A 21,790-nucleotide genomic window follows, 5' to 3' on the forward strand; every position below is an offset into this window, starting at 1 on the left:
ACAGCGCAACAAACACAACTCATCATTGCTCACCGATCGCTCGAAATGCGCGATTCAAAGAAAACGGTCAGTTCCTTTCTTCCACACTTCACGTTGCGTTGGACGTTCCTGACATGAGGTTCTTCTTCCACCAAGAGCCACCTTCTTTCTGTCGGTCTGTACAACAAACCCTGTCACATTGGAAGGAAAATCTGCTCTACAAATAGAACCGTACAAAACTATAACCACACGCGACGAATCGATTTGTGGGGGAGCGCGGGGAGGCAGGCAGACCAGACATTACCCACCTACCAAAACCAAACACTTATGCTTATATTTATCGCATCAGGGACCCCCCCTCAAAAACACCGAGAGAAATCTCACTTTCAACTACTTTCTCTTCGAACCGTTCGAACTTCTCTTTTGCCACACAGCCCACACAAATACACACGGCACAAGCAGAGAGCGGTCGCGCGGTGAGTATGGAAATCATCATACTAGCGAACCCGGCTAAGCGCAAGTGACCCACGGCCACTTATTGTGATCATCCTTTCACTCGGTGTAAAATAGGAAGTTATTAACAGCGCCCTTAATGAACCGGCTCGGATTGTTCCCAGTTCGTTGTTAGAATATTTATTCATGTAAACAGGGATGAAGTGGAACGACACAGTTCCACAGGGACCCGGGGGAAGGAGAACACATGATGCGACGATCAAATAAAAAAGATACATCACACACGTCACTTCCTCGAACATCACAACCCACTCCTTTCAACGAGTGAATCGTTTATGCTGGCAGCAACACCCCTTGGTACTGATCGCACGCGGTTCGGTCGTTGTCATTGCCCGCTGGGGTCATTGTTCGTGTAACGGATTGAGCGGAGAGTTGTCTGATCTAGAATAAGATCATTAGAGGCGTAGGGTTCGTACTAAAAGTGGGAAAATAAATTAAGCTCTTATAAATGTGTAAAGCTCGTTAAATAGAAACTTCCGATGGCGTCAAATATGCTAATAGACGACCACCTTCTACAGGCCATGTAGACCATCGAATGGCTTACTAGAGACTTGCTGATATCCCGTTGTTGGACATTGGAGTGCCATGGAACGCTCCGAATGTGATTTGAACCCCGGCTCTGTGCTGTGTGAAGCTTGGCGCCGTTGTCGCCTTAATTTTACTGGCAAGCTGATGGAGAATTGGCTGAACTGATTGTGTTTCAGCAGACCTCTCTCGTTTTGTACAAGGTTAAAAAAAAAACTACATGGCCGATGTGTCGTAATGCTTGTTCACGGTCCTTCCGCACACGCAGAAGTTGAACGTTCTGCTTGAGAGAAGGTTAGAGCAATCACAGAGCTACTGCTGCTACTGACGAATATACCGCAAAATACATTTTCTTAAAAGATATATTCTTACTTATACCATAGGATTGAACAAAAAAGGAGCCTTATTCACGTGTACCAACCACTGTGCCTTTGAAGAAAGAATACAAGTAACTAACCTGAGTGTAACACCAGTTTTCCGCCACCGGCGTGTTGACTTCCGGCAGCGGAGGCGAGGGCACCCTACTGTTTGCCATGGTGCTGCTACTGGACGAGTGCAGGTTCGATGTAACTCTAGCAGTTTGACCTGCCGGACAGTCACTAACTACCGGCAATCTGAAATGAGGGGAAAAAAGACGATTTTGTAGACAAAGTCAGTCAACTATATTTTTCCAATAAAATCATGTACTTCTTCAAAACAATGCTGAAATGTAAAAAAGGCTAAAAGGAACGATGATAAATGTATATACCTCACAGTGTAATAGCTAAGCCAGTTCGTCTCCTCGGAAGTCATCTGACCAGCGACGCAAGGAACACCACCGGAACCGGAATCGAACCCGACATGTGAAAATTCCCTTCGCACTAAAAATGCACTAAAGCGTAGTGGTGGGGGGAGGGGGTTTGGGGTTGTGTTTGGTGGCGTTTGAAAGGGGAGCTCCACTTATTTTTAAGATAACACAAACACCGACCGGAAAAGCCTAAACTCTAGTCTCAAATACAGCCTTTTTCCTGTACGATTTTCGATGCCGGAATCGGGACACTATTATTCATACACTGGCACCTGGACCACACTCTCTAAGGTCACCCCGCTCTAGCTCACCAACAACATTTCAAAACGACCAGTATTTCATCGAAGTATAAGTGAACGAAGCACTAATAAGAGAAAGGATACAAAATTATGGATAAAATCAATATACACAAAAACATGCTTCTTTAAACAGAAGTTTACACGAATGGTTACTTTGTCAGAGACACAGCATTTTAAACAAGGTAACACATAAAAGCTGCACCTGGTTTTGTAACAAAGTAACCCTATTTGCGATACGAATGGCTACGCACACACTCATATTCACGTGTCCTTCACAGGAAATCCACGCACACACACATAAACACGAAGGATGCGCATATGTTATGCCCACAGGATATGTTTTTTTAAACCGATTTTTGATAAATTGATTTCATAACTGTGTTTCACCGTCCACTCACACACACATACACATGAAGCTATTTACAGTCCCCGCATGACTAACAGCTTCCTCGAATGATTTCTATTGCTTCCGATGCTCTTTCAACCATGCGGTGTGACCATTGCAAGCACACACACACACACACACATACACACATTAACGCACGTGTCTGGCATGCATTGAAAGCTTGAAAGCTATCAATAATAAGCCACATATCATGGGACAAAAGCAATTCGAATTTGGAACATTTCTTTACACACACACACACACGCGCGCATACTTCACTCTTTTACTATCATCCTGTTCCTTCTTCAGTTCGTCTTGCGTCTCTTTCACGCATGGTACTTGATGGTGGGTGATTTCCTTCGACGAACCATTTTAAATATATTTTTGCCCCTCTTAACTCGTTTAATTTTCAATCAACGTTTAGCTCTGTTTTACAGTGTGCTGAACGTGCTTTTCATAAAGCAACCCGTTTGTACGGACATTTGGGCAATTAGCAAATACTGTAGCCCTATTCCTTTGACCCGTGTCTGGTTGGGTCACGTTCCAAATCTATGTTGACGACGATGATGTTGAAGAAGCAGTGGCAAATTTAGATGCGAATTTTCCACCTTGTTCCTCTTTCTGCTCGCTTTCTCGTCCTCTCTCTCTCTCTCTCTCTCTCTCTCTCGCCTCTCTCTATCCTTTTTTCTCTTTACCAATTCATCATCCCTGGATAGATATGAGTTAACTTTCTTTTCACACACGGACAACACTTTTTGACCGGAAAATGCTCTACTCATGATATCAATGTGCGTGAAGAAAAAAAAACCAATAGAAGGATATCACAAAATTTCTCTGTTCCAACGAAATGTCACGAGAACTCTGAACTTCTTCTCTGCAATGAGCAAAGAGCGAGATAGCACAATTGCATGAAAGAAAGTCGAAGAACGATTGCATGATTTCTAATGTAAAAAATGGCCATTTTCTTGCTCTCTCGCTCTAACAAATTGCTGAGTTAAATGTTACCATGGTATGTTTCTAATTATATGGGAATATTCTTCTCCACTGAATGTGCATTTAAGGCTCATTTCAAGGCTTAACTAATTTGTTTACTGCATAGCAAACTCATGTAACATTGTCAACGATTCTTGGGGATATCTTCAATTTTGCTTCGTTCCATTTCTTGTTCCACCATATCAAAGAGAGAAAGCGAACGATGAAGTAAGAAAGAGAAGGAACTGTATAATCTGTATGTAGATAGATGGAGATAGTTAGAAAAATCTACAGAGAGACAGAGGTAAAGAATGAGAGAGAGAGAGATCAGGAACATTTCCACTTCACACACAGTTGCAAAACTAGGGGAAAACTGTCGATTTGCTGTACAAAAGCTGTACAACAAAAAAGGGGAGAACACAACCACAATTGTATGCCCGATGTGTCGAATCCTTAAAAAAGACGGAAGAACCTTAAATTTGCACCACGGGTTTTTATAACGTACACACACAAACACAAGCAACGCACGCAGGCACATACAGTAGTGAGGAAACACAATCATCCTTCTTCTATAAACACATCACACCATCATTGACTTTTCGAGAGGGCGATGTAACACACAAAATGGTTTCTTTCTAACGATGTCAAATTGCAATCAGGACACACATACACACACATACACTCAGAAAAAGAAACCCATTTTCCAATGCGACGAAAAAAAAATGGATAAACGAATAGTATTATCTTTTGTTTGCTTTCTTTCTTGCGCGATTCCTAATCACTGGGATTATCCAACAAAGCAAGTACTATCTGTGGTAGAGTACACACCACACCGCTTTGAACGCATGCGTTAGAGCGAGATGCACACACACACGGCCACCGCTCTCTTTTCACACTGTGCGATGTGATTCGTGTAAGTACAACCATCTCTTCTCGTTGTTCTTCTGTATTTCCTGCTTTTAGCATATAAAAGGACGAATTTATAGCACAGGATTACGTATGAGGACCATTTTTCACAGTAAATTTGAAATAAAGAAAAGGCACCTTCAACTGCACACACACACACACGAGTGCGAAAGCGCGGAATGGCGACGAAAAAAAAACTAACCGCACCGAACCGAACGAGAATGCGGACACACACACGGGCCAGGCGGACAAGTCACAGCCACTGTCCGTCGGGGTCTCGAAAAGCGATACGCACACGCTCGTTAACACTTTGCGAATGAGAACCCAGCACCAGCGAACCTGCTCCCAGACCTATCCTCTGACGCGAGCGAGCGAGCTAGCCAGTGCGCACGCTTGCCGCGAGAGAGCGAGAGACAGCGAGCGAGCGAACTGCTGCTGCGAGCGAGTTTTATTTCAACCGACCGACACAGCAACACATGCGTTGCGTTCTGTTCTAGCTTTTTTTTTCTTGTATGTTCGAAATTCCACGCGTTTTACTACTTACGTTTTTACTACTGCCACTAGTATTTAATGCCCTATGGTGTGTTATCACCGTGTACAGTACAGGCAGGAGCATCTATACATACATAATGCTTTCTCGCTCGAACTACTAGGCGCGTGCCTATCATGGGCGTCGCGGTGTGCGTGCGTGTTCGGTTTTGTGCGCTCTTGAACTCTCCGAGACTCATCTGTTGTGTTCCGCAGTGTTGCCATCTCGTTGCGGGGGCCATCTCGTTCAGGCTACGCGAATGTCGTGGCGCACGTTGAACTGCTGTCAACTAGCATTTGTTGGATTTTTTTTTGTTTTTGGTTTGCTTGTCTCTTTTCTAACTTACTTTATTTCGAGGAGAATAAACATTCGACAAAGAGGCAACTTCTTTCGCTGGCTAGAAGAAGAATGTCTACAGATTTTTGGCTGTGTTAAAATCCTTCTCTACCCGTGTGCCCAATCACACAAAGAATCGGAGGATAGCTGAAGAGTTGCAGCTATTTAAGCCTGTTTTTTCTTGGGTCTATGTTTCATAAACCAGATTTAAACATTCTTTTGCCTAATTTTTCGATAAAAGTAGAATTTATTTTATCAGTTGTAAAGATAATCACACCTCACTAGTCTCGCCCATCGAAACATGCTCCATTGCGGGTAATAACAAGTGCCGTTGACCTGTCGTTACCTGTGCGTGTCATATCCCTCGAACCCGCTAGTTTCAAGGCAATTGTTACAAGCGTGACCTTGGCTTACGAAACACGTCCCCCAGAAGCCCATTAACGATCGGTGGTTTTATGCATGCTACTAAATCAAACAAATGCTCCACATTGCACACTTCTTTCCCCCGCTCTTTCTCTCTCTCTCTCTCTCTCTCTCTCTCTCTCTCTCTCTCTCTCTCTCTCTCTTCCTCCCACGTGTTATCTAAATGCGTAAATAAATTACATTCTAATAACTTTCCGATACACTACCTACCACCGCCCTCAGGGGAAGTTCACATATTTCGAATCACCGCTCACTGAGCAGGCTCCACAACTCATAGTGTCACCCGCGCACTCTTGTGGAACCACTTGATCGGGGCACCCGTGTGTGTGTGTGTCTGTCTGGTTGTGTTTGTTGGGCCAATAATGGTAGATGTGTTTGGTTACCTTACCCCGCTTATTGTTCTAAGGTCGTTCAGTAACACAACCTTAAACCTTATCTGACACAAAAGCGAGAAAGAGATAGGCTGGATAATCGAGCAAATACAGCAGATGTACACGATGATGATCTCCGAAAAGTTCATAACGGCTGCGAACAACAAAAAAATCGATCATTGGCGATACGCCCCTCTCCTCGTGTTAATGATGGCCGGGTATGGGTACTTGGAAAACCGATCGATTGTCAACCAAAAACCTTGTAAAGGACAGTAAATAGCGTTCGATTTGATTGTTGTTTCATTACAAGAAAAAAAGAAGCAGAACACCGCACTCTTCTGGTCTCCCCTCCCGTGTGGCTGAAGCGGGGAGGTCAATGTTGTAAATTCTGTTCAATTACCATGCAAACGTCAGACGAGCAGCGAGCGCCGAACGTTTCATTGCATCTCGTTTGCACTTTACGGAGAGTGAACCACTCGAAACGAGCGAGACAACGCACAGCCGCACACACACCGGCTAGCAGGGTGTATGAGCGAGAGCTAGTGCGGAACCGTAACGTTGAAGGACGGAAGTGAACGAGAACACGCGAGCGAGAGAGAGCGCGCACACACACACACACACCTTGGAAAATGCGATCGCGCTCTTCAAAGCAGAAAAAAGTGCTGTTGCGTGAAAGAGCATGACACGCGAGAGAGTGATGAGTGAGGAGTACGGGCAAGCGTGAAGAGTGCGAAGAGCAAAACGGCAGCTAACAAGTGGATCCGCGAAGGCTGCGGTTGGCATGGCGATGACGTTGGAAGTGTCAGCGAACGGTGAACCTTGGAGGATAAGGGCAGCGAACGACCCGTGCGAAACGTGGTTCGGTATGATGGTACGGGGAGTGTAGTCCAACGCACCAAAGCTGACATCATGGAGCTTCTTTGCGTTTCCTACTACTTCCAAAATACAGTACACACACTCTGAATACCCTGAACCAAAACGATTAACATGGGGCAGAGCTTTTGCTTGATTAATCAGCAACACTACCAGGCCAGTGTTTCAGTCAGGATGGTCAATGGTTATACGTACTCGTTACGAAAAACGAATATGCAGATGAAAATGGATCAGAAATACATAATCTGCTGAAAGCCCCGTACGTGATTCCGAATCCAAAAGCCCTTGAAAGAATGGATGAATGCGTGTGCGAAAAATCCAACCAATTGATAAGACACACCCCCGCGTTCCGTTGCCTGTCCGATGACAACATGGCTGCGGCAGTTTGCCTCATCTTCAACTACACCCTCCCCTCCCCCTCCCCCTACCCACCTTCTGTACTTCTATAAAAAAACATCAGCAGCACCGAGACGACCTTCACGGAGCGAATTCGGCGGCGCTTCTTCTTTGCTGCCAACGATGGACAAACAGACATTAGTGGAACACATCAAGCTAAAATATATGTTTCTTTCCCTCTGGTGGATGATAGATAGCACATGTATGATCGTGCGTATGGAGTACAGGAGACGGTCGGTGGTACATGCATGTGGCGCACTCACGGTCATCTCGAATTTCGTTTATCACTAGCTGTTGCTGATGGGACTACTTGTTGTGTGGATCTCTTGCTATAACAATCGTGTCTAATACGCACTCACACAAACCTGCATGGTGGCAAAGAGTGGCGAGGACGATGGCGGAGGTTCTTCGCGAGGTCGGGAGGACAACAAACGGATCGAAGGACGCCGCAGCCGTCGTGCGCACCCAAAAAAAACGCTGCTGCAGTGGCGGCAAATGTAGTCGCGCGAAATGTGTGTTCTACACGTATCGGGCGCGTTTCGTCTTCTTCTGCGTCACCTTACAACACGGGTGCTTCTGTATCACTCCAGTACGGTCAACAAAACGTACGTAATATAGAGGTACAATTGTTCGGCAGGATTCGAATAGCCAACACCTGAACACACATGCGAATCAAATTTTACTGATCATTTAGCATCGTTTTAAGTAACATTACAAAACATCCATTCCCATTGCAGAAATTTATGACCTTGAAAGTTCAACTCAAAAAGTATAAATTCATTATCTGCTATTTACTTGGCGCCTTACAACAACATTCTCTTTTGGGAGGACCGGAGCGGATTTACATGTTTTTCTAGCATCGGATGTTGTGTGTCTTTTTTCTTTGATTCTTGACAAGTGTTTCCCCGCGAATCTTGTGCATCGGTGTCCGAGGGGTCGAATGGTTCAAGGTTAAGGGTGTTTTTTTTACCATTAAAATTAGTGTTGTGCGTTACGAGTAAGAGCGAACGCATGATTTAAATCATTCCAATCAGTGATGTAACTAAACAGTTCTCACAACTCTTTTGGGAATCGTTACTATCAAAGCTCACTCCCAGGGAGTTAACAGCTGCCAAATGAATTCGAATCGCAAAGATTGTTTAAAACTCTTTTATTATTCGAATTAACATTGAGTTTTGAAAACTTTTCTGGGGTTGGAAGCGAAGAAAGACGCCACAGCTGTTATGAAGGACGTGACCAGATTATTCGTAGGCTCGTAGGTGTTAGTACAAGGTGAAGTTCTGTGTAATTATATCAACTTTATAATCGTTTCCATTGCTTTTCCTTTTCATCAAACAAACAAACATTTTGCTGGACTCAGTTCTTGGCCAATATTTAAAAAAAATCTGCGATTTTCAGTAGGAGTCATGAAGAATCGTTAGTTTAAGGGTACTCGTCTATGAATCGGCTTATCAAAAATCGGGAAGAACACTGGGCGTGAATTCTTTATGAGAGGTTATCCCGCTATATAAGTATATCCTGTGAAGTAGATACCTTTACAGGACATCTTTAAGCAGTTCCTCATCCTCACCCACGCAGCCTCTTTCCCGTTCAGTACTTTAGTTTTGATTTAGGGCATAACTTCTGCCTTGTTGTAGCGTTTTTTGTTTGTTTATTTCATGGGCCTTTGGATGAACTTTTGAGACTTTGGGTCTCATAGTTGGGGGTTTAAAATCTCAGTAATGAGTGAGTAAGAGTGAATTAATCCCTTACGAAGAGTTATTACTCTCATCACCAGTTAAAATACATTCACGTGTGGTGACGCATCGACGCAAGTAATAAGTACCCGGAATAATCAAATTTTCCACGAAATCATTAGTTGGTAAAAATAGTCGGTGACGAGCATTTATGCTTATCAAAACGTTAGCGGAATTTTGGTTTGCGCCTAACATGTACAATTGTGAGAACACAAGACTCGTGATTAAGCCGCCAAAACTATCTTTGATGGTAAATTTATTCAGTTGCTTTAGCTTGTACCATTACAAAACTAGATGGGACGATTTTAAACAGCCGTTGCCAACAGTTATTCATCATTTATTTCCTTTTACAAATTTTTTGCTCTACCCTCTCAAAGCCCGGGTGAGACGGGTTGTCCAGTGAGGGTTCATATTAATCACCCTCTAAAAGCCGATGACAGACAATGCGGCGGAAAAGAATGTATTTGTCACTCTATACAGCACCCGAAATGGATTAGTAGGGAAAGAAATGAAGTTAACGAAGGGCAAATTGTGATTTGCAAATAATTTCAAACGCAATACGGGAGAATAGAGTGGTTCAAGTTTGATTTCGTTTTTCTTTGTATATAGTAAGAAATCGTTACGAAAAGCCCTTCTCTAAAAAGTCAACACGTTGGTTGGTTGGGAAGAGAATTTCACAAAATTGTTCTTCTCTTAGGTGCGCATCTGCATGAGTACCGTGAATCGAATCGCCCTTTCAATTTGTGCATTTGTGTCTTTCTTGTTGCTGTTGTGCAGTTTTGGGAAGAAACAATCTCCACCGTTTTGTGAGGGGAAAAAACGTGGAAAGCAAACACATATAACCACCATTTCCTTCCCCCCCCCCCCCCCCCCCCCCCTAAATACCTAATGCTGTGCAGCGAAATTAAACAACACAAAGCGTTGTCCTCCGTTGCATGCGATGCGTTTCATCGCAGTGCGTGGGAAATATCAGCTTTCCATCCGTCAACGTCGGCGAAGGAAAGCAAACGCGCGCGTTCATCACCCTCGAACGCTCGATTGGCAAGTATACTGCCCTCATAACAGTATAACTTATACACTGACGACCCACACAATCATACAACGGAAAAGGTGGTACGTCGGCTCAGGTCAAAACGGAAAGATGAAGGTACCCGAGCAAGCATAAATAGTGCTTTTTGCTGTCGTTAGGGATCCGCACCGAGACGACCCGTGCTGCAGGGCTTCTCTAGGGGGTTTGTAGCCGCAAAAAAAAGGGTACGTGTATACAAAGGATGAAAATGGGCCTTTCGATTCTTAAACATCCCAAAATAACCCTTACTTTATGGGAGAGAAAAAATTATTTTGCGTCTGACGAGGGAACCTACTGTGCTAGGGACAAATTTGTAAAAGTAAGGCATTATATGGAGAGCAGTTTAACGACAGTTTTTATTTACGAGGCATTATCGTTTTTGAATAGCAAGATTTAACAGGATTTTACCTGTTTGAGTACGATGACAATATGTTTGCAACATAAATTCAAATCCCTTAGTTTAGTCGACAAGACAAACCAAAACCGATCATTTTTAATTATATGTAATGGTGAGTCTGAACTTGAGGAGGCCTCTAAAGCGAATGGCTTACAGCATAGCTCCTCTCTTAACAAGATCTCTTAGTAGACGAGGTTCCTTCGACGGCAAGACATCTTTAACTCGACTCCTATCACTCTTGGTCGGTGAGGATTGGACGTCGTGGCCTTTTTAGTAGCTGAAAACTCTTTGATTATAAGTTGTCTCGGGAGTTGAAACGTCTTGGACGACAAAGTATCTTAGTAGATGAGACCTCATGCATTTTGCCTACTGCAACTCTTGAGTCTTCAGTTGGAACGAAAAAAAGGAAAATCACTCCAAGTTTGCAAATGAAATACATAACAATGTATTGTTTTACAAATAGCTAACGCTTATCTGTTCTTTCCTTGTATCTTATGAAGCATTCGATACATACAGATCCAATGAGAATAATCCAATCATAATGTGCCTCAACCATAAACGACAACCGAATGACCACCACCGGGAGGCTTGACGGATGTCAAAAGACACTGGGAAAACAAAAACTGTGTTCGCACCTGGCCTAAACTGAACATGTGTGTTCATGCATCAGACGCATCAAACCGAATGCGGGACACAGCATGGAATGGATTAAGGGGCCCTTACTCTCCGCCCCGATCGTGCCCGGCGATCTTCCTCTACCGAACAGAAACAAAACAAAAGACCATAGGGCAGGCCATACCAGGACATTTTGGCACAATGTACACGAGGTTTTAATCCCTATTGCAAATGCGGATGCTTCTGGTCGACAAATCGAAAGTAAAAGAACCATTTTTTTTTGTTGCTGTTCCCTTTTTAGCCTTGTTTTGATGGTGTGCTAACGAGCGCTGCTACTGTTTAGGGGGCGCACGGTGCATCAAGAAAATGAATCACATTTCAAGAGTGGAAAATATAAACCCAACTATTCAGCAAATGGATTACGGTCCTTCGCCGAAACCTGCCTGTGATTTCTTTGTGTACCATTCGGGCTTCGATGCGAAATCCTCAGACGGCTGAAGATCATCGGTATTTTATTGTTTATTTATCTAATTTTGTGCGCAGGAAGTGGATGAAGCATGTTGTCTACTGCTACGTCTACGATTACTTTATGCACTCTGTTCCTGTTTGATTAGGTTTTTGTGATATTTTTCAAGAATTTATAATGTATATTGTATATATTGTAAGTTAATATTATTCAACCTGAAGAAAAAAATGGTACAATTCCGGAAAGAAATTTACCTGAACGGATGCACAAGCAAAAAATCCATTGCCTGCACCTCGGCCATCGGTATCATGTGCGCGGAGAAGGGAAGAAATTGTGTTGGTACACACTACTGTTGCTGAAATCGGATCCTTGCCACCACCGTGAATTGTTGACCGTCTTTTGGCAGCCCAACGATGTGTGTTCACATAATTTTTTTGCGTTGCTCACTCTGTTGGCCTTTGCCACACTGTCATGGTTGTTGTGCACAGGTTTTTTTCTTCCCTTTTTCCCACTGGGTTTTAATATGGTTTCACAAATTGTTGTTTTGGATCGGTAGGGGACGTCTTACTTAGCCGTTGGATCCGTCGATCCACGTGTCAGAAACAAACACACACTATTTTGCGAGTACTTGAAGACTCATGATTACAAAAAAAAACATAACACCAAGAAGAAAAGCAAATGGCCTCCCTTCATACACCCCAAACGGTCACGTAGCAGTCGACCGAGGTTTTAGGATACGCTTTGAGTAACAACACACACGCCAGATGCACATCTAGCCACGCACGATACAAACAAGAAAACTGACACCAAACACACACCTCACTGGCCCCCAAAACGAACTATTTGCACTACTTTGCGAAAAACCCCTCTACGTGCCTTTCGCTGGGAACGCGGAAGATCCAAAACACTTGACGCACTTGAGCAGAAGCGCGTCCACCAAAAGTGTACCCGTAAACAGGCCACGAAATTTTGCCACGATCGCACGATGCCAGAAGAGTCACAGTGCCAAACGTAGGACGAGCTTCATCTTCACGGAAACTGCACTGTATGCATCGCGATGCATACGATTGCTTACATCGAGACGGTACGACGCGACTGCGAGTGGGCGCAGCTGCTCGAGGATCACCCACCCCGAAAGGATCGAAGGATTGCCGAGCACTTCTTCTTTGGTAAGGGCAAAACAAAACGCAGACACACACACACACACACACACACACAGGCAAAGAAAGTGTATGTTCCGGAAGATTTGAGGTTCGTCTAAGAGGCAGCTGAGCAGGACAGCGAGTTTGTCAGAATATGGGAAGGGACAAAGTGGAAATGGAAGAAAGATGGATTCGAACAATGGAGATGACAGAATTAGCAGCGTTCTGACTGCGTGTCTGCGTTGCTCGCCGCAGGGATAGTTGGCCGATGTGCTTGATGATGCATTTTATACATGGCATTATGATTGATGTAAGATTTGTACATTTTATTCCCCCATGAACTAGAAGTACAAAATAAGAACAAAAAAAAAAAAACATACAAAAAAATACGTCAAAATGTACTTCGATCGCTTTCAAATTTTGACGCACGACAAACACACCATAGTCCAACAGTAGGTAAGGAACGCCGAAAAGATCTGCTACAGAGCGCTCTCTAGGTATGCATGATCGGTCTCGGTTTTCAAGACCTGATCACCCAAGATGCCACACACGCGGTGTGCGGGCGAAACGCACATTCAACACGGCTCTCTGTGCCGCTACGGTGGCGGCGATCACACATGTCGAACGATGCATGGTCTCGCTGCCTATTTCTCTATCCCTTCGCATACGAAAAGCAACTGGTTGTAGCCGTGTACGTTACGGTGTTTGGTCACGCTGCGTGTTGTATGCGTGCGTGTGTAACATACAAGAACCTTGCCAGAATGCAGGAAGACCTTCGGGGAGGTATCACTATCTCTCTCCGTGGGACGATGAACATTAAATGTTTTGAATGGACATTTTTCGGGGTTGGCAGTGTTTTGTACGAATGAAGTAAAAAAGGTAGCTTACCTACTAAACAAAGCATTTCGTGTGCGGAATAGAAACAATTATTAAACCATTTTTATCTTCAGAAAGATGGTCTAAAATCAATTTCTACTATTTAATTATTAAAAATTTTACGATCGCGTTCCTTTTTTCGGTCTCAAAACATTCGAAGACGGAGGGTAAGTGTTGTATAAGGGCAGAGAATTGCTACAAAGGGAAAGACGATTGACCATCTGTGATCTGATCCTAGATGCTAGTTGTTTGCTTCATGGGACCAGCAAAGGGTTATACACTGTGAGCTGAACTCTAATGATAATTTGGTAAAATTAAATGTCATTGAATTGCTCCTCCTAATCAATATTCTGCTTATGATCTAACACACAACAGATGATGTATTAACGCACTCAACTCGAAGATCAAGAACCAGCATCACGTTCTTCGTCACCCTTCCATTCTAACTCGATCGTACGCTCTCTCTGTATCGCTTTGAAACGCGGGAGGTCTAGAACTTTGACGGACTTTGTTACGCTTGTAAGAGACACCACTTGTAATGGACCATGTATGCCCGCGGCTGTTCTGGCTGCAATGCTTTTGGGAACACTTTCAATCAATACAGTGCCAGCTTGTGCCGGGAGGTCCATCCGAAAAGCCTGTCCAACCTTGAACAGAATCCCAACAGAAAGCGAATGAAGAAATTTTAACTTCCCTGCGGAAAACTTATTAGTGCAGGAATGTGTATAATTGTCAGCCGGTGGCCAGCGTTCACCTTCACCGGGACCCCGGCACACAGTAGGGGCTTCACACAGTATAAAACCCATTAGCGAAACCGACCGAACGATTGGCTCTCTGCTGATTTTGTTGAGACCAACACAGTGAGATCATAAAAGGATGAGCAACGACGGATGGACAGGCAACAACACACACACAAAAAAAAAAAACAAGGGACGTCCAAATAAGAAAACCACAAAATTACCCAGGAACCGACCCTGAACGGTAGGGACAACAAGTCCCTGCAGGGTTTTAGAAACAGCGAACAAATATTTCCAGAAATGCATCACGTTATAGATTCCGGTGGTATGGCGGCTCTGTACGGCTAGACGCAGACGAACGGGAAGAGGAGTAATACACGAAAGAAAACGGTAGTAAAACTCAAACTGGCCGACTAGAGCAGCATACCTGGAACGTTTTGGCCATGAGACGGTGATGGAGCAGACGCGTTTTACGATCCAATCAAACTTATGCCTTTCATTTCATCCAGAACGAAGCATATTATTCTGTTTGGTTCCGGGAAGAAGCGGCTGAAGCTGGAGCAGCATAAATGAAGCATTCGTTGTTGAAACATTGCCTCGAGCGCAGAAAAAATATGAGCAAGGTGGTTTATTTTATTTTCTCCATACACGAGGTGCGGTGAGTGCGTGCTTCATAATTTCATTTTATTAGTTCATTTGGAAGAACTTATGAATTATGTTCCTTAAACCTTTAAAAAACCTACATAAAAACCGCAAAACTACACGATACTTTTAAATAATTCGTATTTGGTTCCGGTTCGCTTTTTGAAAGATAGTTGGATATAATGGCGCCATCTAGCGGTTGATAGCAAAACTAGCGAATAGTTGAGCCTTGTGTGCGCACAACGATCAACTCGTTCTACAAAACGTTTTCCTTTAGAAAATGTGTTTTACTCACTACTTTGGCGATAAGACCCTTTGCTAGTACATCTTGCCCAATAATTCTTCAACGTTCTTACCTAGAAAAGGGAGAAAAGAACAAATATGATTAGGAATTAAAGTTTATTTTATCTCACTGTAAAAATAAATGTTTTCATTCCTTGTGAAGATCATTTAAACATTCATAAAAAAAGACGCATTCATTTCTTCTGATTTGTCGGTTAACCCAAAAATTCTTCCACTGAGATGCGAGGCAAAAGGCAAAGATGAAAGTGAACGGACAACTGGACAGTGGAAACGAACGTAAGTGAAACTGAAAGATGAAAGGAAGGATCGAAACTGAGCAATAATTGATAGTGAGATTATAGTTTCTTTATCAGTATGGTAATTGCCAATGAAAGTGGAATATTTCCTCTGCACGGCTTCCACACATTATTTCGATACATTTGTAGCCTATTAAATAGAGAGATCGCTTGAGATAGCGAGTGCGTTTTTCAATGCTAACAATTATTTTAACGCTGTATTTTGATGTACATTTTATTAATTTTAAATGCAATAATAACAATAATAATGCACTAAAATAATAGTTCAAAGTTTTGAAAATTGAATACAAACTACGGAAAGCAATTCTGATCATTGATTCGATCGCTTGTTGTAGCTAGAGAGTTGAAAAACAAACACTGATCAATCGATCGTTGCTTATGCATGTTTAGCAGAGGGAAATGTGTACACATACCAGATGCAAACCCCCCTGGCTTTCCTAACCATGAAAAAAATCTCCCCCTTTTTATTAGCACACCACTTCCACACCGTTCCTCACGCGAGGCGACCTATTTTTCCATTCGCTTGCGTCTCTTGCGTTTATATGGCCTCGCCGCGCCACAGTAGGTAATATCAAATCTTCTTACACGCAGGGAAGCGCTTTACTGCAATCATTTACCATCCATTGACCTTCGGAAAATTCGGCCACCACCTCGTTTTTTTTTTTGGCAGTTGAGATTCCACCCGGAGGACGCTATCAATTGGGGATGCTCGAAGTTCGCCTTAATAAGTGACGTGCGAACCGATCTCGACAAACACTGTTCGGAGGTGTCTCCTCAAAACAGGCGCCGTACGCAACACGCACACACACGCTGGTCCATGGCCACCCCAAGGAATGTTTGAGCAAAAAATGGGAATTTTTTGTTCCATTTTCTTACACCAGCCAGCTAGTCGACGTTGAGCGTGATAATAAAAAAATCGCGCTCGCGAGGATGGCAAAATAGCGCACTTTTATTTGCGCTTGCTGTTGCTTGGGCCATGGGTGACAACAGGGTGATGCTGTTGCACACCATAACTGTGATCGCTTTCACGGGGTTGATTCGGATTCATCTTCAAAGGGGGGGCTACAAATTGAGGCAAAGAGGTGCGTGATATACAATTTTTTTTCGCTGCTTCATCTGCTATCTGTGTCCGCGCTCCCGGTTTGACGCGGGCGCGCTGCCGTTTTATGTAGGTGATCTAGTTTCGTTAATAGAAGTGATAAAACAAACGTCTTTTGGGCCGTGTGGATCGTTCGGTTTGGCTGCGAGGAGATCGTTTGTTACTTGGTTAACAGCACACGCGCTGGTTGGTTTCGTTTGATCTGTGGTCGATGGAACGGCATGGCAAGACCCTTGGGGTGGGTTCTTCCCATATATGTGTGTGTGTGCATATGCTGCGACGGCGCCTTCCTTCTCTCACGAGAGGGTTGGTGCGCATCAAACGAATTGATTAAAGCAAACGCGAGAGAAGAAAACCGAAATGAAAACTTTAAATTTAAGGTCAACACGTCTAAGAGGTTCGCTGGTTCCCCCGGGGGGCGACCTCTAATGAACGATAATGAAGAAATGGTGTCGCACGTTAAGTGAAATTCATTTTTGGTTGGGACGAAAAAACGAAGACGGTTTTCGAGGTGTTCTATTATCACATTAAGCCCATCCCATAAACGGGTGGAAGCGTAATCTTTGTGTTGCTGATAGTATGATTATAGCAGCTTATGTGCCATAACGGGTAATGTTGGGATAATTTTATTTATTTTGAAAATAGATAAAGGTGCTTACTAAAGTCCATGGTTTCGATAAGAAGACGCAACGTTAAAAAAAACATTCTTCACCATCTCTGTCCGGTGGCTTTCACACGACGGGACCGGGTATCGAATCCTATAAGGATCGTCACTCCCTATGTTGGACTAATTAACCAGCAAAGATTAAGATTCAAGAGAGCCAGAACCCGGTGGTAGCCTCCCAAGAACTTTCGACATCTGTAAATGCCATAGACAGAATTTCTTCATCATTAGAGCATAAACAGGAATTGGTTTGCCCGTTGTCGTCAACAAATTGTTAACGATTATTTGTCGATGACTTTCTTACACCACTCTTTCAGTACTCTTTCCCTTTGTTACATCTCTCCACCCCCCATTTCCCACCTCCACTATCGGTGCATTGTAATTTGGGTGTAACTTTCAAATCGTGACACAGCAAACACAAACACACACACCCACATTCGTAGTTGCAGATTAGCGATCACTGTAAACTGCGGTGTTTTATTTAGATGATCGTTTCGCGATTGCGACCAGGTCGCTTTTCCTTTGCCCAGTCGGCGTTTGTGTGTGTGTGTGTGTGTGAGCCAGCTAGAGAAAGGAGTATCTGAGGGGTCCGTTCCGTTTCATTTACTCGAGAGCATGAGAGGAGGCTGCGTTCTGGTTTACTTTTACCGCGTGCCACACTCTCCTTTGCAAACGCGAAGACTTGATGACACGGCAAGCGAATAGTTTCGCGCTAGACGACGCGATCGATTGATCGATAGATTGTGTGTGTGTTTTTTCTGTGTTCGGTGCTGTCTTGTTTTGAAACGGTTGTCAAACGAAATAGAATTTGAGAAATGATTTCTATAGAAATCTAATTATTCTACTCTGGCGGTCAGAGAAGTTTGTTGCTGTTCTGTTCTGTTAATGTCTTTTTGCTTTGGAGGGAACTTTCAAAACGCAAAAGCCCATCATGACGTTATTTCCTTTCAGTATTTATCGGAAAGTGATGTTTTGCGGCCGGCTATCATTTCACACAAATAGCGAGAAAAATAGAAATTACACTATGCTGGTGGAATATAAACTACTGCGAACGTCGATTCCCACGCCCTTTTTGGAAAGAGCGGTCGCGCGTTCCGTATCGCATGTCGCTTGACATACTTAGCAGCGGCAGATGATTACTTGTGGAGCTTTATTTGTTTGTTGTGTTAACGGGACGGACCCCGTCTTGCGTACTTTTCTTTGCGAATTGTTCTCATACTATTTATTCAAGCGTTTTTCTGGTTTGGAGGGGAAAAATATTGCGTCCTCCTTCTACCATGGTCAATATTTTTTCCACGCTTCGTACAATTTCAAGTGACATAAACCGATGAATGTACAGTCTGCTTCTTCAAGGAAAAATGTGGACAGGCCTAGCTCATCGACGAAAATTTTTTATTGAAGTAATGGTGTACGAAAATATTTGATATGCCATTGCGATTTTCTCCATCATTACCGTAATCATATAATCCGATCATGGTCCGTATTATCCGCTTATGTATGGATTAGTTATCCCCTTAAGTGTATCGGGATTATTATGTAAATTCCCCACGAAGCAAGGTGTCTTAATGCGAAAGCGATGAAAATACACGCCATTGCAATTGAACCTCACAAATCGTTAAAGTTACAAGGCACCGAAAAGATTTTTTTGAATACATTTTCTACTATTCATAAAGACACCAATCAAAATCATTGCGAAAGATATTTGTCGTGTTTTCTTTAATTGCACGTTGATGAATATTCACAGAAAAATCTTGGCATAGTGAATCGAGTTTTCGTATCATTTTTACACAGCCGTTTATAATAAACGCTGCCAGCTAAATGTTATTTGAGCTATCTTCCAAACAGTGTCAGTAAGGATTAGGAAAATAGCAATTTAGGAGAGCATAATATTGAACGTTAGCACAGGATGGACTGTGCTAACTTCCGGGCCATCACAGTCCTGAATGTTGCCTATAAAATCCTGTCCAGAATACTCTTCTGCAGATTGGAGCCTCTAGCTACAGATTTCGTCGGAAGCTACCAAGCTGGATTTGTTGGAGGCAAATCGACCACCGACCAAATCTTCACTCTACGGCAGATCCTCCAAAAATGCCGGGAGTACAAGATCCCTACGCACCACCCGTTCATTGACTTCAAGGCGGCCTACGATACCACAGATCGAACCGAACTATGAAACATCATGCAGCAGTACGGATTCACAGGGAAGCTGGTACGGCTGCTAACGGCCACTATGGACGGGGGGCAGTGCACGGTGAGAGTTTCGAGCATGCTGTCGGAATCGTTTGAATCTCACCGGGGTCTGAGGCAAGGAGACGGACTCTCCTGTTTGTTGTTCAACATTGCTCTAGAGGGTGTCATGCGAAGCGCGGGTTTCGACATCAGGGGCACGATTTTCCCCCGATCTCTCCAATTCCTTGGCTTTGCGGATGACATCGACATCATCGGACGGACAACGGTGGCGGTGTGCGAGGCGTACACCCAACTGAAAGGCTTATAGAATTGGATTGAGGATAAATGCGACGAAGACAAAATTCCTGCTTGCCGGAGGCTCTGACCGTGATAGAGCCCGACTCAGAAGCAGAGTATCAGTTGACGGCGACGATCTCGAGGTGGTAGTGGAGTTCTGCTACCTTGGTACGATCGTAACTTCGGACAACAACATAAGCAGCGAAATCGGAAGGCGCATTGTTCAGGGGAATCGTGCCTACTAAGGACTATCTGACGGTAGTCAAAGCCGGAAGGATACGTTGGGTGGGGCACGTGATGAGGATGCCGGAGTCATGCCCCACCAAGAAGGTGCTCGTCAGCGACCCGTTCGGCACGAGCCGTCGGGGAGCACAGCGAGCTCGTTGGCTGGATCAAGTGAAGTCTAACCTGTCGGAGATCGGATGCAGCCGTGGATGGAGGACTGCAGCCCTAGACCGAGTTTGCTGGAAACTAATTGGAGACCTGGCTATGTCGACACGACGTGCTCTATCCTGTATGTAACTTCTCCAGCAGTAAATACTTCTAATACTATTTTCTTGAAAATTCAAATAAGGAAAAAAACGCAACGAAACACAATTTTTCTACCGAAGAATAGACACACACTTATCCCAGACAGCGGCACAAAGTTGATCGGAAGGAAGGAAAACAAAAACAAAGTCAAGCTAGGCAAGAGTGAAAGCGCCCTGTTTCTGATTACCATGATATGGTTGCAACCAACTTGCAACTGTTGGTGTTTAAAAAAAAGGTGCATCGGCAACGAGGAACTGTTTTTCGTGTTTAGAAAGTTTTTCCACCACCATTATGAAAAACTATCCCTTCTTCCTTTTGCTCGTCAAATGTCTTTTGGTTTCATTAAAGCTGTTGTTAGGCGGTTTAGCTTTTCCTGTGCGGTGACATTTGCCGATTTGTCCAGTGTTGGCTGTTGACATAATGGTCGGAAAAGAAACATTCACCCTTCCACAATCGCCGCATAGTGTTTCTATGTACACTGCTCTTGTCTTGTCTTGTACGGTAAGCTGTTTGCTGGCTGTGAGTGAACCTGGTTGTTTATTAAGTTTTTTGTGTTTTATTTAGAAACTTCCTATAGTTGTGCAATATTTTGGTAACAAATCCATGATTTCACCACCGCATTAGACGATCGTCCCCCAATCACACAATACTCACAGGCCTTCTTGCAATGTGAGTTGTTTACTAAAGATTCTCTGGATTCCAAGCAGATCTGATCTCTTGATCTGGGAATTTGACCAAGAGAAATTGGCTTAACACTATGGTAATATTGTTGCAGCACCTTTGCAATTATAAATTTCCATGTCTTTAGAAAAACGGAAGCACTAGCGAGTATTCATTTTCCAATGCGCTTAACGTGTCGTTGACTGCTTCAGAAGTCCGTTGCCTTCTGGCAAAGGTGATCGCCACACCGCCAGAGAAAGGCCTTTCACGAAACTGCACCAACCCAAGCCTCATCTGTTCGGAGATTTGCGTCCGTCAGATAACGACAGCCACCCCACTCACCAACGATCCATCTGTTCCGAACGCCTCCAACGCGACAACATGACGGGACGGGAGATTTCGATCCACCCAATTTGCTGGAGCAGTGCGCAGCAAAAATCGTTCGCTTACTTTCTCCAGCCACAAACTGAAGGGTCAGCGCTAAGGGGCCTCACCAAACGCCGTAGCGGGATGAGCGGAGGAAAAAGGGCTCAATAAATTTAGCACGATTTAAGTCGTTTTGTTTTGCCCTGTTATTCCTCGCTGTTTGTTGCTCTCGTTTCCATCGGTTTGCCGGGCTGATGGGAAAGTCATCTCCGGTGCTTTAGCCCCGGACAGCAGCTGGCATGGCAGCAGCAGCAAATCGTGACCCAGTATCATCGCATTTTGCTGTAGTGGCGTGCATGTTTGTTTGGCCCCGTGTGAACGTGGACTAGCATTTGGCATAAGAAAAAGGCACATTGTTCTGGCATTTGTCC

General features: G+C 43.9%; 2 protein-coding genes across 3 annotated transcripts in view; both read right to left on the reverse strand.

Annotated features, from left to right (window-relative positions):
• Window positions 1-11,879, reverse strand: part of LOC126558145 (protein roadkill) — a 31,754-nt gene extending 19,875 nt beyond the window's left edge. Inside the window, exons 1-2 of one of the 2 annotated variants that reach the window (XM_050214105.1) lie at window positions 11,832-11,879; window positions 1,475-1,631 (exon numbers count right to left, since the gene is read on the reverse strand). In XM_050214105.1, the coding sequence (XP_050070062.1) occupies window positions 1,475-1,631; window positions 11,832-11,878 (204 nt within the window). In that variant the 5' untranslated portion in view covers window position 11,879. Of the gene's footprint in view, window positions 1-1,474; window positions 1,632-1,765; window positions 1,910-11,831 lie in introns of those variants that run through there. The other variant, XM_050214104.1, reaches the window with a different exon arrangement.
• Window positions 1-21,790, reverse strand: part of LOC126557698 (organic cation transporter protein) — a 262,735-nt gene that overhangs the window by 236,628 nt on the left and 4,317 nt on the right. The gene's annotated exons all lie outside the window — the stretch shown is intronic.

Source organism: Anopheles maculipalpis, chromosome 2RL (assembly GCF_943734695.1).
Source record: "Anopheles maculipalpis chromosome 2RL, idAnoMacuDA_375_x, whole genome shotgun sequence".
NCBI classification, from domain to species: domain Eukaryota; kingdom Metazoa; phylum Arthropoda; class Insecta; order Diptera; family Culicidae; genus Anopheles; species Anopheles maculipalpis.